This window comes from Ambystoma mexicanum, chromosome 6q, assembly GCF_040938575.1.
Source record: "Ambystoma mexicanum isolate Mex_15411 chromosome 6q, UKY_AmexF1_1, whole genome shotgun sequence".
In the NCBI taxonomy this organism is placed as follows: Eukaryota; Metazoa; Chordata; class Amphibia; order Caudata; family Ambystomatidae; genus Ambystoma; species Ambystoma mexicanum.
In genome coordinates, this window is record NC_090937.1 from 792,592,178 (window position 1) to 792,609,876 (window position 17,699).

General features: G+C 42.8%; 1 protein-coding gene across 1 annotated transcript in view; it reads left to right on the forward strand.

Moving 5' to 3' along the window:
- The window catches only part of GUCY1A1 (guanylate cyclase 1 soluble subunit alpha 1), a 545,497-nt gene that overhangs the window by 501,424 nt on the left and 26,374 nt on the right, over positions 1-17,699 (forward strand). The window contains exon 8 of the mRNA XM_069631322.1: positions 5,565-5,719. Coding sequence (XP_069487423.1) covers positions 5,565-5,719 — 155 coding nt within the window. The remainder of the gene's footprint in view (positions 1-5,564; positions 5,720-17,699) is intronic.

Consider the following 17,699-nt stretch of genomic DNA (forward strand, 5'->3'; position numbering starts at 1 on the left):
GAAACATGTGTTGCATGTTGCTCCCCTCATGACTATCCTGTCTGCCACCGGAGTCACAGGTCCACTACTATTTTTGGTACCACTGCCCTGGGTTCTAATGTAGAAACAATAGCACCAACTGAGTACATGAACTATCGGTGCATTGGAAAGTATATTATGTTCTAGAAATGCTGTACAATTTTATAACAACGTGGTGTCTACAAATGTTTTTGTTGGCTCTCGATATGTCTCTGAATACATCGGTTTTAGCCCTGCCATTTTAAATGATTCACGTCAAACTTCTCTAATACCAGACGAGTGTTAAATACTAGTTGAATTACTAACACAATACTAAATAAATACTTGTTTTCTAGTCTTTTAGTCTTCATTTATTTATTGTTGTATTTATTGGTCATTTGTAATGTGCTTATACACCAGTGTTTGGAGGCACAAGTATTTAGTATTGAATACTCATTACCCCAACTGAGAAGACAAAAAATGATTGAATGAAGATCTTCCATTTTGGTAAGGGAGCATCCAATGATTTTATGTTAATTTCATGGAGGAGCCCCATCCTGATAATAACCCCGCATGAAAATATGTTCCCATCTGATCCCCAACTTCTCAAATGACATCCCAACACACAACCTATAGGGCCTAATTATGCAAGCGCATTTTGCGGGAGGATAGCTCAGGGGCAACGTGCTCGCTTTGGAAGCAAGACGACACAGAGCAACACAGGTTCAATCCCCGGGTCCACGCTTAGAAACCTGTGGGTATTTATTTATTTGAATGTATTTAAAGCACACGTCAGCCCGTGGGCATCGTGGCGCTGTTACATGAAGACATAGGCCCTCATTCCGACTCAGGCGTTAAGGGGTTTACGGCGCCGTAAACGGCGCGACCCTTAACGCCTGATTTGCAGCCGTTAAAATCCATGCCGCAAAGGGACCTTGGCGATAATTACGGCAACGTAATTTATCGCCTTTCCCCATTCCCATTATGCTCTATGGGGCAAAAATGGGAATGGGGAAGGGTAAAATGGGAAATGGGGATTTACCGCCCCACTCACCTTGGAATGGGGTGGTAAATCCGCCAACCACCATGGCGTAAACTTGGTTTACGCCATGGTGGTAAGGGTACGACCCAGGCGGTAACTTACCGCCTGGGTCGTAATGAGGCCCATAATCTGGTTACAATGGAAGGAAGATGGTTACAAAGCAATTTTCATTACAGGACACATTTCGTATCAGACGTATGCGAGCTAGTGTAGGTGAGGGAGGGAGGATGTTAGTTGAGTGGTTTTGAGGGATTTGCGAAAGAAGTACAGCGAGGGTTCTGCTCTGAGTGAGTTGGGGAGGGTATTCCAGAGTTTAGGTGCTATGTGTGGGAAGCCAATGCCGCCGGCTTTGGATCTTCTTACAGTGGGTACTCGGAGTTGGTTGGCGTGATGGCTTCTTCTGGGACGGATGGAGGAGTTCTTTGTTTTTTATTTTTATTTTTTTATTTGTTTTATTTAATTCTTATAGCGCGCTACTAACTCATAGGCCTCAGAGCGCTACATAAAACAAGACTTAAAGACAGCATAAATAGAATAAATAACAAAATGAGTACATAGTGACAACCAAGATATAAGAAAAAAAACAGGGAGATACATAAGTGCATAGGCATTATGGAGGCAATGAATAACCCAAACGTCAGTCTTGAAAGAGAAAAATAGGAGGGAACCATTAATTACAGAATAAAGCAACTAACTACTATATAAAGAAGCAGCATCAAACAATAAGCTCAAGATTCGTAAAGCCCATGGTAGATATTTAACATGTTCCAGATACATGGGCAAAGTGCTAGTTCCACATCCCACCAAATAAACAATCACTGTTCACTTGAGAACACCATGTGGCCAAATCAGTTCTGCGCAAGAGTTTCAAATCAGAGGAAAGCACAACGCCTGGTCCGGTTCTTGCCCGTAACCAGGTAAGGACTTTATTGCGGAGTGCATCTCTGGGTTCAGTCTTAGTTAATTTAGGGACATTAGAAATGACAAAATTACAATTGTCCAGCACCAGGGCCTTGAGGTCTTCATTCTCCAGAAGTGGCATATTGAGTTTCCTACGACGTGCAGTCCTTAGGTCTGTCATTCTGGATTTCTGAGGCTCCTGATAACCAGCTGAGACTGCTGCCACAGGCCTAGTAGGGGGTTCCGACAGACCCAGACTGGGTTTCTGTGGAGACTCATTTGCTAAAGGGGAAGAAGAAGGTAATACATTTTTTCGAGGGGGGCATTGGTTAGACCCGACACCAGTACATGAGACTCTCATCGAGTGGATAGAATTTTTAGATTCTTTATAAAGAAGGTCTGTCTGAGTAGAGCAGGTGACTTTAACTGTAGTTCGTACGCTTTTGAGTTGGGTATTATTTGCTTCAAACCAATCGGTTTGGGAAGAACAGGATACCTTAGTACTAAGCGACCCCATCATGGGAGGAATATTGTCCCCCTGTGTATTTCTAAGAAGAGGGAGCACATGAAATGTATCTGTAGAGGTAACAACGGACACACGCCATGCGTTAAAGTCCTCAAGAGTACTACAGTTATTTAGTTTTGTTTCAAAAGTCTGTTTCAAAAGGCTCCAGTGATCAGGCATACAAAACGTGTCAATGTTCTTCATTGAAGCACAAGGCAATGGTAAAGGCGAGGTGGGGGACAGAATGTTCACATTCTGCCCTGAGAAAGAAGGTGTCAATATGGTGGGGAATAACCAGTCCCCATTAATTTCAGAAGTTAAGGGAGGCACTTGAATGGTTTTATTGATGTTGTCTTCACAGTTAGACATTACTGGTATAATCGGAAAGAAGGAGGCAGCATTGTCAGCCTGCAAATTGGAACAGTCAGCGTTGGCTACCCCATAAGCTACGTAAATTTTGTTAATTATGCCCGTGGTTACTGGGCTCCCTGTGAGAGAAACCAGACTGGCATCAGAGATCCTACGAGACTCCTCTGGAGAGCCTTATGAGTCCAGCACTGGTTCAAAGTGCCTGGTCTGAATGCGCTCTCTTCTATGAGAGCTATGGGCTAGCATCTCAGCAAGACGGTCCTTTTTTAAAGCCGGCATAGAAACCGGAGAAGGAGCCAGCATAGAATGAGGCATAATAGAGGGTAGACTGACTGAGAGACAGGGTACTTTAACAGAAGAAACGCTGGTTCTGAGAGCAAGTGTAATCACTGTCTAAAGAACAATAAAGAACAGTGAGAAAGCCAACCTGTGGAGCAAGGCAGCCAGCCGGCTCCGAGCACCAAAGCAGACTTTCTGTGGGTTCTATGGGTTCCGTAGGTGCAGCAGGGTGCAGCAGGAAGCGGTGGAACAGCAAGCGAAGCACGGTCACGGCCCCACTTCCAAGAGAGGAGAGCCCGAGGCGACGCATGCCGGCAAGCCAGCGAAGAACAGTTAGAAGAAAGGACCTAGAGGAGCACACTGATGCCGTCAAGCCGCACTGCCATAGGAAACGGACAGCCGCTTCCGACAGCCAGTGAATGTGCAGGTGTTATAGTTTCAGATAGGTAGGGGGGTGCTGCGTGATTGATGCACTTGTGTGTGAGAGTGAGAATTTTAAAGTTGATTCTTTCCTTGACTGGGAGCCAATGGACGACTCTTCTGGCCTGTGAAATATGGTCAGTTTTGGGGATGTCTAGTGCAGCATGGAGGGCTTTATTTTGCACTATTTGGAGCCTGCTAGGTTTTTAGTCAATGTGCCTGCCAGGAGGGCGTTGCAGTAGTCCAATCTGGCACCTATAGTAGCTCTGGCTATGGAGAGGCAGTTGGGCGTGGTAAGGTAGGGTTTTATGGCATAAATGAGTTTGGTGGTCAGAGCAGATGCTGAGGGGATGGTGCTGGTTTGTCTGGTCATGAAGAGTGTGGCGTCTATGTAGACTCCTAAGGTCTTGACGGCAGAGAAGACAGGTATGCTAATACTGTCGATAATCATGTGAGAGTAATCGGGGGTGAGTTTAGTTAGTGTTTTGCTGGGGGCTTGGATGATGATTTCGGTTTTGTCTCCGTTTAAACAGAGACCATTGATAGCCATCCAGGTTTGGATAGTGGAGTAGATTTTGAGGAGAGCTTCTGAGTCTAGGTCGTAGTCTCCGGAGAGGGGGAGGAGAACTTGCGTGTCATCGGCGTAATTTGTGTAGGCTATGTTGAGGGAGTCCAATGTGGGACTCAACAATTTATAGTGGTGGGGGGGCGCTGGCCTGGTCTGAGTACACGTTCATGGCCCTACCTTCAAGGAAGGATGTGATCCAAATGGTTGCCTTGTGAGAGAAGTGTGCAGCATTGAAGAGTTGGGATGTGAGAATGCTGTGGTCGACCAGGTCAAATGCTGCAGAGAGGTCGAGCAGTAGGAGGAGAGCAGGAGGGTATTAAGCACGTTACAAATAACCAATCATATCATATCTTTTCGTATGAAAATGACAACTTTGCGTGAACAATCGCATTAGAGCCAGTGTCAATGCCTTTACGTTACATTGCCCTTGTTCAAGTGTATGGTAATCCAGGCCAAATCGTGCACCGCCCTTGACATTTCGATAATTCATATTGTGTTTTATTTTTAAAATGTAAGTAACCACAAACTTTGAAAAGTTAGAAAGGACTTTAGCCTGAGCATGTGTGCATGAAGGAGAGCACACTGTTCCACAATACGGTTAAAGCAAACATTGCAACATACACACACAGGCAGTGCCGGCCCCAGGTCTGCCAGCGCCCTGTAGGAGATGTGTACACCCCCGCCCCACCTCACTTCACCCTCCCCAACATTCATACAGCACTGGACCTCAGGGGTGGCCTGAGTCCAGGGGCGGCCCTATGTGTCCTGGGTCCGACACTAATTGCGCCAACAAATGCAGAACAGCAGGGGCCTCAGTTCTGTTGTTCAGCTGAACAGAGCCCCCAGCTGTTCTTGTGAAGTGTGTTTAAGGGCCTGGCCAGACCGATACTTAAGTCACCTCCAGCTCAGTGCCATGCAAACTTCAGTTTACATGACACTGAGCTGGAGGCAGACGCCCTTTATTTGCTGCACGCTTGTGCGGCAACACTCCCTGATCGCACCGTGAGCCTGCACTATACACAGGGAGGCCTCATGTTGCTTGCAGTATCAGGGAGGGGAGTCTGTACAGAAAACAGTGTATATTTTACTCCTCTGCTCATGTTGTCTGAGGCTCAATGCAAGAAACTATTGTTTTCAAGTACCAGGTTTGAGTGTGCTTACAGTGCATTTGCCAGCCTTTACATTTGTGTTCTATTACATAAACGATCACAGTGGTAAGACCATGACTACAGCTCCACAAACAGATCCCACGGGGCAGCAGGCATGACATCTGTCTACATGCATACCAATCAGCGCTGGATCCTTGACAGCATCTGATAATCCACTCAGACCTCGCCCTCTTGGATTACGTTGTGATTAGACCCGATCTGTCGAATTAAACTCCTGTAATAAACAGCTGCCGATGTCTTCAGCTATAGGGAACCTCCACTCGGAGACCTAGCAGCGGCCTGAACTGTTTTTTTCTTTCTCATTTTTTGTTATAGATGCGCATTGGCTTGCATTCCGGATCCGTCTTTGCTGGAGTAGTTGGTGTTCAGATGCCACGTTACTGTCTGTTTGGGAACAATGTGACCCTTGCCAATAAATTTGAGTCGTGCAGCGTGCCTCGGAAGATCAATGTCAGCCCAACGACCTACAGGTAACTCGCTCGTATTAGCCTACAGGCGTTCATGCTGTATGTAGGAAGCAGCCATCGCGCGTGCGCTCTGACGTGAGTGATCTGCGCCATGAGGAGACGTGGGATACGATTGCCTCTGTGCGGCTGGGTAGGTGGAGTTATCATTAAGGATGGCAAGCAGCAGTGATACACGAGAGAACCAGGCGTGCGTTTATGAATAAACATCAGGAAATGATGGATAGGGGTTGTGTACCTCCCAGGCCGTTCCTCAAAGTACTCGGTGGTATATCATTAACACTTTTAAAAGCTGCTAAGTGCGGTCACTGTTTACTTGTGGCATCCCATGAGAAATTAAAGTATAATTCCTGACGTCTAGAGCCTGGCTTTGAATACCATTAACTAACATCTGTGTCTCTAGGAAGCTAGTCTTCTGAGCTGCTTAATGTATGCATGTACTGCCAGCTGCCACGAGCCTTCAAAGAGAACACAACCTCTCCATGATAGTGCCTTGTGAATAAGCACGTATGCCAAATACGAACATTTAAGAACAACAGGACGCAGCAATGTAACTTTTCATCTATTTCGTGCCCCATTTACGCTACCTGTCAAGTTCTTACTATAACCGAGTATTGGCTATATATGGGAAATTCCTGCACATTACATCTGCCACACTAAGACACCTTGCCAGACTATGGATGCCATCAATGGATTAGATAAAAATGGGTGATAAGGATATTGAATGTCTCTATTAGTGGGTGGGCTAAATCATGCTGGCTAATTAACCATCCAATCAACAGCGTTCCAAGCCGCGATTCTGCAATATTTGTCTGCTTGACGTTGGACCATAACATGTGCCAGATCAAACACCAATGCTTAATATTCGTTTTATTGCAGGAGAGCTTCGTTTCTAGGTGCTTGTCGTTATTTGATTGCCATTAGTAATCAATCAACTCCCTCTTGAGTTTCTTCTGATACAACTGCGGGTATTGCATACATGCCACCTTCCCGATTTAGGCGTGAGAGATTCCTGATTTTTCAGTTAGAAATAGTGCTATTTTTTACTGTCTCCCACCTAAAATAATGATAACGCCAATGCAATCCTATGCGAAAAACACATTCTCCCGATTTCTGTGGTAAAACGTTCCTTTCAGGGGCTCCAGAATGTTGCCATGTCTGATATTGCATTGGATTGAATGGCACATTTCTTCTTGACATTACATGTGTTATCGCTCACTGATGACCTTCGTCCATTGCTGAACTATAAAGATCTACATTCTGTAGAAAAGACCCTGGGTGTATGGGCTACCTACAAAAGTGTGCGCTTCGTAGGAGAGGTGCCAACAGAATCAAAGTCCCAGGCCATGTACCACAAAAACACTCTGGACTGGATGACCTTTAAGCCCACTAGGTTCCTGGGCCTAATCACCCTGAGCAATTATTCAAATTCTCCTCAATCTCACTGTTGATTGCCAGCCCTTTCTACATACAGAGTTAAAAAAAAAGGTGCAAAAATGACTTAACTTTTACTGAACATAACTCGGCTAATGAGGAAGAAAGCAACAATAACACCATTTATTTATCATTGTACATGTAAGAAAGGGGCATTACTGGCTGGTAATGGAAAGTCCCCGTGTGAATCCATTCTCCCTTTTGTTTAACAAGGAGAGTTCAGATGTTTGTTATTTTTTTTTCCTTCTGTTTTTGGAATCAACTACGTCACTCTAGAATTGTTCTGTGAGTATGATGTACCATCTACTAAACAGAGATGTGAGATAAGCGTAAACTGTAGCTGGCACGTTACCAGGGCAAGATAAAGCAAGACAAGGCAGGGAAACTGGGAGAGAGTATACTATTTTCACAATATTTTTCAGAGTATCTGATACTTTTTGCACCGAGTGTTAAAGTCAGGCAGATTCCATAAGAATCCATTATTTTTTCACCAGCTTGAAAAACCCCGGCGGGTTTGGCAGACACTTTGGAATATCAAACAAATATGTAAGCCCTTTTTTCTCTCAAATCTGCCTGCCAAAAGAATCAAAATATCACTGAATAGAAAAAGAGGCGCTAAAAGAGTGCCGTCAGTTTTATCATCAGATTGTTCATGTCTCGAAGCTGGAAAATGCCCCCCAGTTTCTTCTGTATTGGTGAAAGCAGGGCACACTTGACTTGTTGTATACAAAGAAGAGTAACCGAGTACAGTTTCTGACACAGCAAATTTGCTATCCTCCTCTACAGGTTTAGCTCCTGTGATGACACACTACTCATTAATGGTTCCCTTCCACCCCATGTACCACGGGTTGGAAATGCCAAGAAACAACAGAAGGATCACCTCTGTTGCAAGGATCTGAGGTTTCAGTACCAACCCTTCAGCAACTATTTATTAAACAGTATCAGATACATGCAAGCCTTCAGTGGAGAGGTCTATGTGGAATGCCCATCTGCAGTGAAGGGAACTCCCTGTGTTTTGAATGGACATCAGTGTTCACCTTTATCTTTCTTTTTCCAACACAATCTCTCCTCTCTTTGCTCTCCCCAACGTACAATAGCACATCGAATAATTGATGTCTTCAATAAAATATTCCCATCTGAGCGCTAATTGCACCTTATGGGTTGTGATGGCTGGATGACGTCATTCAAAGAAAAACATCTTAAATGGGTTCTGCAAAACCGTATCTGCACTTTATCGTTAGAACATGCCGTCACCCTAAGGGTGGAAGATATTGTGCAGGGTAGAGTCAATGGGTTAAACAGAGCAAGGACATTGGTAACCATGGAGGCATCACTGCTTCAGACGAAGCTTTGCACCAATGCAACTGCACATTTTCATGGTATTGGCACTAGGGCAAAGTTAGGCCTATTTCTAAAAATCCTGGGATATATTAGAAAACCATTGGACTGTAACAAATGCAGTTTGGCATGCTATAAGCATCAAGGCAAAAATTGCCCCGTCAAAAAAGATACATTTTTGATGCATTTTTGCAGCAGGACAAAGTGTGTCCTAGTGCTAATACCATGCAACTTTGCACTTGCACTGGTGCAAAGTTTCTATCATCCGGCCCCAGATGTTCATTCAGATTGCATTGTTGTGCTACTATAGCCGTTTCATGGTTCCATGTGTCAATACACCCTGCAAAAATATCGGCATTCAAGAATGGTGCCTTTTTTGCAGTGATATTAACCCATGGAACCTGCAGGGGACACCCCTGACACCCTCATATTTTTTTTAGAGGGAGCGGGAGACACCCCGGTACCCACACTCCTATTTACCCCATAAATTATCCCCACAAATCATGTTGCCTATGGCCTTTCCCAGCGACCATATATATGGCAACATTAATTGTGGGGATAATATTACCTGATACCGTTTTGATTGACGTCCATCCAACTCCACATCTACTTGCAAAAGATTTGTTCCTTTTGCACATTCGAGTGGCAAAATAACTTAGTGTGGAGCCATTTTGTGGAACAATTTGGGACAGTTTAATGATTTAATTAATTGCTCAGCTGGTAACTTTGATCAGCGTTACTTTCCAAATGTGCTTTAATATTCATGATTTGCCACACATGTTCCGCCAAGGTGGCATTAGAAATGTTTCAATCATGTGTTTGCAAAACAAACTGAAAAATGTGATTAGTGAAGTTGTTCTCACCCTGGAGTATATGTTTTAAACTCCTTTACTCTTTCATCATTCTGCTGAAGATATATTGCTACACCTCCTCCTATCAACATTGTCCACCGACCAGTCTTTCCACGTCCTATTAGATGTATATCTATTTTTTCCGATTCTAAATTTTTCCTTGTTACTAACATTGCACTCAATCAATCTGAGTTGCTTCATTCAGAGCTTAACATGATTCATTAACCAAGAATACACTAAAATGCAAGATATGAATACACAATGCATACAACAAGGCAGACGCTCTGTGAGTTGCTGTATTGACAGACAAGTATACTTAGCTCATACTGCTGAGTATATCATAATAATTCCATCATGCAGGTGTTTTCAGCTAATGGTACATAAATTGAAATTAGCAAGGAAGCGTGTAATGCAGAACTCACAGCTTCTTCAAATGTCAGAGAGAAGCAGAAGACGCAGAGGAGGTCATTCCTTCAGGTAGCTGCTGGACCTGGTCCTGTCAAGCACAGACCAGGCAGCCATTTAGGAACTCAGTAGTAGCGCCGAAAGAAATAGAATGTTCCTGTTCTCAAGGCACAAGAGGCTGCAGCATGAAGAACTTCACTAAAGCAAAGTACGATGTTGTAAAACAGCTGATATCCTTAAAGTTTAGCTTTATGGCAAACAATCTTCAAACAATCACTGAAAGAGCAGGTTTACCACACAGATGCATCATGATGGCAGGCTTCACAATCAGAGTAAATATAGTGAGGGCTCTTGGCAGATGATAATAAATCATGGTTATTTAGTGATTGAATATCTATATGCTCGAGGCCCGGTGAGGCGCCTGTGCAAAACCAATGGCCTGCCATTTATGTTTAATGTCTTACTGTCATTGGCCATTATAAGTGATGCAACTGACATTAAAATTACACTTACAGTTAAACCATTCAAAGGTTTGTGTCCACGAGATATCAAGGCACCATCTCTAGAACTCCAACTGTGCTGCAGGCAGTTATTCTGCCTAGAGCACAATCTCTTCCTGCCCATAGCAAAAAAGAATGAAAACCAATTTTTTTAAGGAATAATGAAGACTTCTTTGGAGAGTCAGTGTGGTCGATGAGTAGATTTATGGAGAGCGTTAGTTTGTCGATCTATATAAAACATTGTTTTCTGACCCTTTGTAATTAATACTATATTTACTGCAGCCAGTATTTTTGAGATTACTACATATGTTAAATATCACATGATAAACAATTGTAAATAGGATAGTATTTTCTCAAATGTTTTCATCCATTGAAAAAGGTGGAGTTATAAATTGCATACACCCCCATCAGAGTAGGAAAACATTACGTTCCATTAAAAGCATCGCTACAACTTCTTGAAAAAAACATCTGCAAGATTCCCACCTTTTCACAACCCCTTTCCAATGTAATGAAGAGAAATGTCAATTATGACCCGTTGCTGCATTACTTCACATTGTGAACTAGCCATGTTATTCGCTACTGTGCACAATCTATTATGTGGGGTGTAATCAAAGGCCCCAAGCCAACCGAACTAAAAGGGCCACTGGAAAAATGACCCCCAGCCTTCATATAAAATATACCACAGAGCCTTCACACTGAAAAACTGGCCTATTAAGGCAGACTGTGGGGTTTCTGCAAGTAGCACAAGGAAGGGCCATGTGACGAAGGTCTAACTGTCATGGCCAAAGGAAGAGCATCCTTTTAAATCACAGTGGCAGAAAAAATGCAAAGGTTCCTTTCAATTGGAAACAGGATTTTCAAACACTGACACCAAAACGGTTTTGTATGTGTGTCTGCAAGTTAAAGCAAGACATGAGAAAAAAGTTCCCCTGCCAACAGAAAGATGTCAGGGAAAAGGCATGGTGCATGTAACCAAGATGTACTGTATATTATTCTTTAAATGCAAAATACCGGCAACAAGGGAAAAGAAAAACTTTGTTCCATGGGTCACATGAAGATTACATTTAGGCCCAAGGCGGACCTTTTTGGCTTGTTGGTGGTCAAACATCATAAAGAACTCTCCCACTGAAAGATTTGTTTGCATCCCAACTGTTTACAACTGCAATACAATGTGGCCCTCAGAGTTACGAAAACCAAGTTTTCCTAGACCTACTGCATCAAAGGGCAGTTCTGAGCAGGCTAAATGCTTTGGGTGGTGCATGTCCCGAAAGTAGGGGGAGGTGTGAAAACAGGGGCTGCAATCAAGACTGAACTCTGAATTCAAACAACCAATGTCAAAGAGACTAATAAAAAAAAAATTCTGGTTACAGGCTAGCCCTGAGAGGCACATGGTGTTGGGGACAGGAGGCTCCAATTTGCATATGCCAAAGATTTGCTATTAATGTTAAAGGACTATTATCCTGTAGGCCTTTTTCTCAGCAACCATAAATTGTACTTTCTTGATTGACATGTCATTTTTTAGGTAATTTCCAGGCAATGTTGGTGACATAAAATTCAAACACCAGTAACTTGGGCAACTGTAATGGCCATCACAAATGGGTTTCTGGCTGATTTGAAAATGTTTCACATTTGAGAGTGGGCAAACGGGTGGAGGGTGAAATAAGGAATATGGATAATAAATTGGTGTGTACCGGGCTGTCATCTTATTTAATTCCTCATGATTAGCTGAATCAGTAAATATGTATAGTATGGCAGTTATTAGTAAAATTATGAGTTTTTGCCACATAACTAGATTTTGCCAAAAAATTGAGATGAGAACAAATGGGAATTGAAAATGGAAGCTGCCATAAGTCTGCTCCAGACTCCTAAACCAATCCGTAGAGAGAGGATAGAATTGAGATTAAAGCAAAGGGTAACTGTTAAATCCTATTTGCTAGAACTCTTGCAGGGTACTCCCCTAGACTGTAAACCTGATGGTGTCATCGCTGCAATATTAAGTGGATGCACTATGATGAAGTGAGAGAGCTGCTGAAATGTACCATCTGACAGCTGCAAGGAAACAGCAAAGGAGATTACATCTGGGTGGAGCTGATCATTACTGGGAAGGCCTAACAAGCTGACTGGGGCCTATGGTAGAGAACTGGAGGCCATCCTTGAGAGCGGAGTGACCAGACCCCTGCCCTGTCCTTCTAGAGGGTCCTGACATGCAGCTGGATTTTCTTACTTTAAACAGAGGTTTTGAATGTAAGTAGACTTGAACACTTTGCAACCCAAAGGTGGGGGAATCTGCTGGCCCTGAATCCTTTCCCTTTATATTGGGCAACGTGGGTGGGGGTGGGAGGCAAAACAGTGTAGATCCTTAGCCTATTCAACTAAATGTAATTAATTCCCCTTGGCAGATACCCACAGTGTGATTTTTGTTAAAAACTAGCTCATTCCCAGTGTGTGCTGAAAATTAACTGTAATGTAATTGGGTAATCCCCCCGACTTCTTTTAGGAAAAGGGGTGCATTTGTTCCTAAACCAAAACAAAAACAAAACAATCCTCCCCATTTTACTATCCAGCTTCCCCAGGCAAGGAAGTTAAGTGCTGGTAGGTCCGAAATCAAAAAGTCTCTGAACATCCCAATTTTTACCATCCTACACAGGCCTTTAAGTGGATGATATGATAGGTTATTTTCTAATTCGTTTAATACCCAGATGTTTCTGAGCGTGGACCCGGGGATCGAACCTGTGTTGCCCCATGTTGTCTTTCTTCCAAGCTGAGCACGTTGCCCCTGAGCTATCCTCCCGAGTCTGAGATCCAAAATTCCCAAATCATTCAAATTTTTCTGTCCAACTTCCCCAACACAGACCAAAGTAGTGGGGTTGGGAGGTCTGAAAAACAAACATCTAAATCACCCTTTGTTTATTTACTGCTAGCCGTTTAATTGTGCAGGAAAACCTGAAACTGTACAGCATTACAAATGTAACATGATATTATTCAACGACCAATGTTGATGTTAATTTATTTTGAAATTTGTATAGAGTCAAATATTGTGATTTAATATTTCCAATCCAAATTGTGTGAGTTATTTATGTAGAGAGAATGTTATTGTGTTGTGTCACGGATAAAGTGGTGTGTGACATTTTAGTGTGATTTTCTATTACCTATCATCCAAATAAATACAAATATATTTCCTGTGCACCAACTGCACTCTTGGCACATTGGTAGTTCAGTGGGAGGGATCCAAGTGGCATGATAAGAGTCTGAGATAGGGCTGAAGAAAAGAACTGATATTAACCATTTATTATGTGTCGGATTCATTAACTGAATGGCTCACCTGTGGTTTCTGCCATGAGGAAGGAGCAGGAGGCGGGGTCTTTCATGATCTTCTCTTTGGTTTGGAATCTTGTACATAGGGGTGAGCATCTCCCGAAGCCACCCTGCCTGTGCAGTTAAAGACCGGCAGAATGACTCTGGGAGGGACTGTCAAATGTGTACAGGAAAATCCCTCTGAGGGAAAAAACTTGATGTCCGTGTTTAAGCTGAGCGGATCCAAAGCTGTAACAGGGTGTCTGGATTCTTATCCAGGAATAGGTCTAGACTTGTGTTCACAACATTGCAGGATAGCTTGGTTGTCAGACGCAAAGAGAAATCCAAGACGACAGAAGTGCATGGCATGGAATGATCCACTGGCAGAGCAGGTTGTTCACACAGAGGAGAACATAGCATCGACAAACCAATAAGGTTTAAACATAGTAGGAAGTAGAACAAGAACAAAAGGAAACACAGGACCTCGGACTAGGGGATAACGATCCATGGGGCAAAACAGAACAGACAAGAATAGAAAAAGGCAGAAACAGTAACAGAAGGAAGCCGTGGAGTGGCAACACAGAGAAACACACAGTCAGCAAGGAAGGCAAACAACCAAACACCAAGGCTAACAGAGAGAACACAGAGAGAGGACTACCTGGCCGGGGGTGGGGGTGTATGCTGAGCTAAGAGCTAATCCTCGCATTGAGACGCAAGGATGTGATCTCTTCAGCGGGTATCAGAGAGCAATCACAGAAAGTGGAACTGATAGGGCAGCAAGTATCTGGAAAACTGCATGGAGCAATGAAAAGCCATGGTCATAGAAGTCAGAGAACATTGCAGAGGTGCGGATAAGTGCCAAGTAGGCCAGAGGGTAAACAGGCTTCTGATCTTGACATTTTGTGACACTTAGCTTGGGGAGTGAAGTAACACCCTGTGTTGAGCGTGGCCTCTCAAAAAACTGTTACAAATTCCATTCTCAAAATAAACTGCACGTGGATTTTCAACAAGTTGCAAATACTAAATGCACATGTCCTTTTGCACCACATGCACTATTTAGAATTTCTGCATAAGATAGTATTGTCTTAGTAGATCAGACGCCAATAGGTCTCCAGCAGCAACTGCATGGTCTATCTAACTTTATTTGTACCAATGGCTTGGAGATCAACAAATCCAAAACAAAGATCTTAAGCTTTGGAAACTCCAAAAAAGGAAAGCACCAGTATACTTGGTTGCTGGAGGGTTGGCCCATTGAGCAAGTAAGCGTCTTAAAGTACTTGGGTGTTCAGCTTAGTGATACATCAGCGGAAGCCCCCATGGTTGCCCATCTATGAGCTAGAACAAAGGCTCTGTCTAGTCAAGCGTGCACTCTGAATCAAAAATATGGGCGGTTCTCTATCCTCCCTGTTCTTTCCATTTATAAAGCCAAGGTAATTCCATACGGATCTGAGGCCATACCTAACATTCCTGCAACTGTCTGGCCATATCTAGAAGGCCTTTTTTGGAAGAAAGTCTTGGGCCTTCCATCAGCCAAATTCAAATAATATGGCGTGAGTTGAGCCTGTCATCATTAAAATTAAGTGCAGATTGGAAGGGCCTTGCCTTTTTGAGGAAATGTTTCCTACCTGACCGGCCAGAAATTTTAGAATTGCTACACACAGAGATTGTAGCTTCTAATACTCCTACATTGCAGAACTGGAGAAGGTCAATGTGCACATTGCTGGATGAGATTGGATGTTCAATTAATGATATTCTCACCAATCCAATGTTGATCAAACGCAAATTGCGAGAGCTGGACTGGATTAACACCTTAGACTCAGCAGCTAAATACAAATTGACCATGCACATTCCAGCGGAACCACACAAACTAGACATACCGTGCAAATACCTAAATCAATCTCTGGATCGAAAACTACGAGAACAATTTGTATTCGCCTCAATCTCTATCCAGCTTATAACATCCAAGCAATCGGTGGTCTATCTGAATCCAATAAATGCTGGTTCTGTAAAGATCTTCTGGCAGTGGAATCATTGTAGCACTTTGTTACCTTTTGCCCAGCATTTGTGGAGAGTCGCAGCAATCACTTCAGACATTTATTATCGGATTATCAGAGTGAGGAGAATGATGTATGGTTAGTCCCTCCTGATGGCAGGGAACAAGTCATGCCACGTGATCGCCTTGACCAAATTCTTGGAGCCGTTACTTGCCATGTGAAGGAAGGTGTGTGTTTGTCTCTCTTCTTTCTCTTTTCTTTCTCTTTCTCTTGTTTTCTCCCACTGGCTTCGGTTCTTCTAGAAGAGATTAATTTGGAATGGAATTTTATACTGGTCATCTGGGTGTAAACAATTGTTTATCAATTAAAATGCAAAATAAAAAATTACAAATAAAATCTACATCAGTTATCACCATACCAGACTCCCTTAATTACCTAATGCAGTAACTATAAATAATGAATGCAGTGATCCTGGGGAAATAAATCTGCCAAACTCATAATGAACCCTGTTGTACAAACCTGTAGAACACATCAGTTTGAGCATTGTGTACTGCGTTTCCAAGATTGATTACAGAGCTGAGAGTCTGCTGAGTAATGGGAATTCACAGTTTTACTTGACATCAAATTCACAATACGCGTCTGCAGGAAGTGACAAAAATCATTTGGAAACAATATGCTACCAAAAACCTATGTTTTTCCACATGCACAAAGTGTAAACATATTATATTTTCAATCATAAGTGTCCTTGCATGACCAATGGAGTAATCTTCATGTGCTTGCTCCATCTGATGTATGTTGTGCTCTATTTTATAAGTTGTTTCAGTAGGTAACATCTAGTTCAGAGGAGCTTTCCACCCACCCCAAATGAGGTGCACCATTTTTTTATTTATTTAACACAACTTATTTTTATGAACCTGTGAATCCACATTTAACCGTAGTGATTCACAACAGTTTCTTTCAAGAAAAGAAACACACAGGGTTGCAAAGAAGTTGTATTTATTAATATAATTAGATACTTTTAAATATACACAAATTATGCATCTATTAGGATTCTCACATCAATGGTCAAAATGCCATTATTATAAAATTGAACTTTAAAAACACACGCATCATCTTGTGCACTTTTGAACTATCCTCTGTACACATCTCCCATGCATTGAATAGTGAATGAGGGCTTGGTGCAAAATCAAATTAAATCCGAAAATCCCTGCCTATCTAAATCTCTGTACTTCTTATTCAATGTGAATGAACATTCCCGCAACTCAATGTACCTTTCAGAAATTCAAACTGCATCTTTACAAAACTCAATTGCAAAACAAGCTACTTTACCTTCCCGCATGTGGATCACCTACAAAATGAAAGTGCATGTATGCTAAACTGCCTAAAGTGGTGTTTCTATTGCATTACTATGTGAAAGTATTCATTTTCCATCTTCAATGGGCAACTTATTGGCGGGAAATAGTTGGTAGTTAATAATCTTTTCCTTTTTCTTGAATAGATCAGCACCAGTGACAAAACTCTGCTTGGTGATGTAACCAAAAAATTAATTTTTTTCTAGGTATGCACACAGTGAGATGTCCTTTACTCTTCTGCGCTTGTGTAATGCACAGAGGAGTCAGGCAGGGATCTCGCCATATACAGACCAGCTAATAGCACCATGGTCCATGCCGGTAACTTACCGACTCCGCCATGGCGGAATGGGGAATTACCGCCCCATTCCGAGGTTGGCGGGGTGGTAATTCCCCATGCCGCCATGGCCCTTCCCCATTCCCATTTTTGCCCCATAGGGCTCAATGGGAATGGGGAAGGCGCTAAGTACGGTGCCGCAAATTGCGGCACCGTACTTAGCACCAAGGTCCCTTTGCGGGTTGGTTTTTAACACCTGCAAAAAGCAGGCGTTAAAGTCTCCAACCCGCAAAGGGACCTCGTAATCAGGCGTTAAGGGTTTAACGGCGCTGCCACCTTTTATGGCGCCGTTAACCCCTTAACGCCTGGGTTGTAATGAGGGCTCATAGGTACTATTTGATCAAATCTATAATGCCAGAAGCACATACGCTTTTGAAATGTTTACTAATTCTTAGGATGTATGGTCAATTTATATACCCCTGCACCTCAGTACAAACACATTGCAGGGGCCAGGGTTTAATCTATCCTCCTTTAAAATATTACT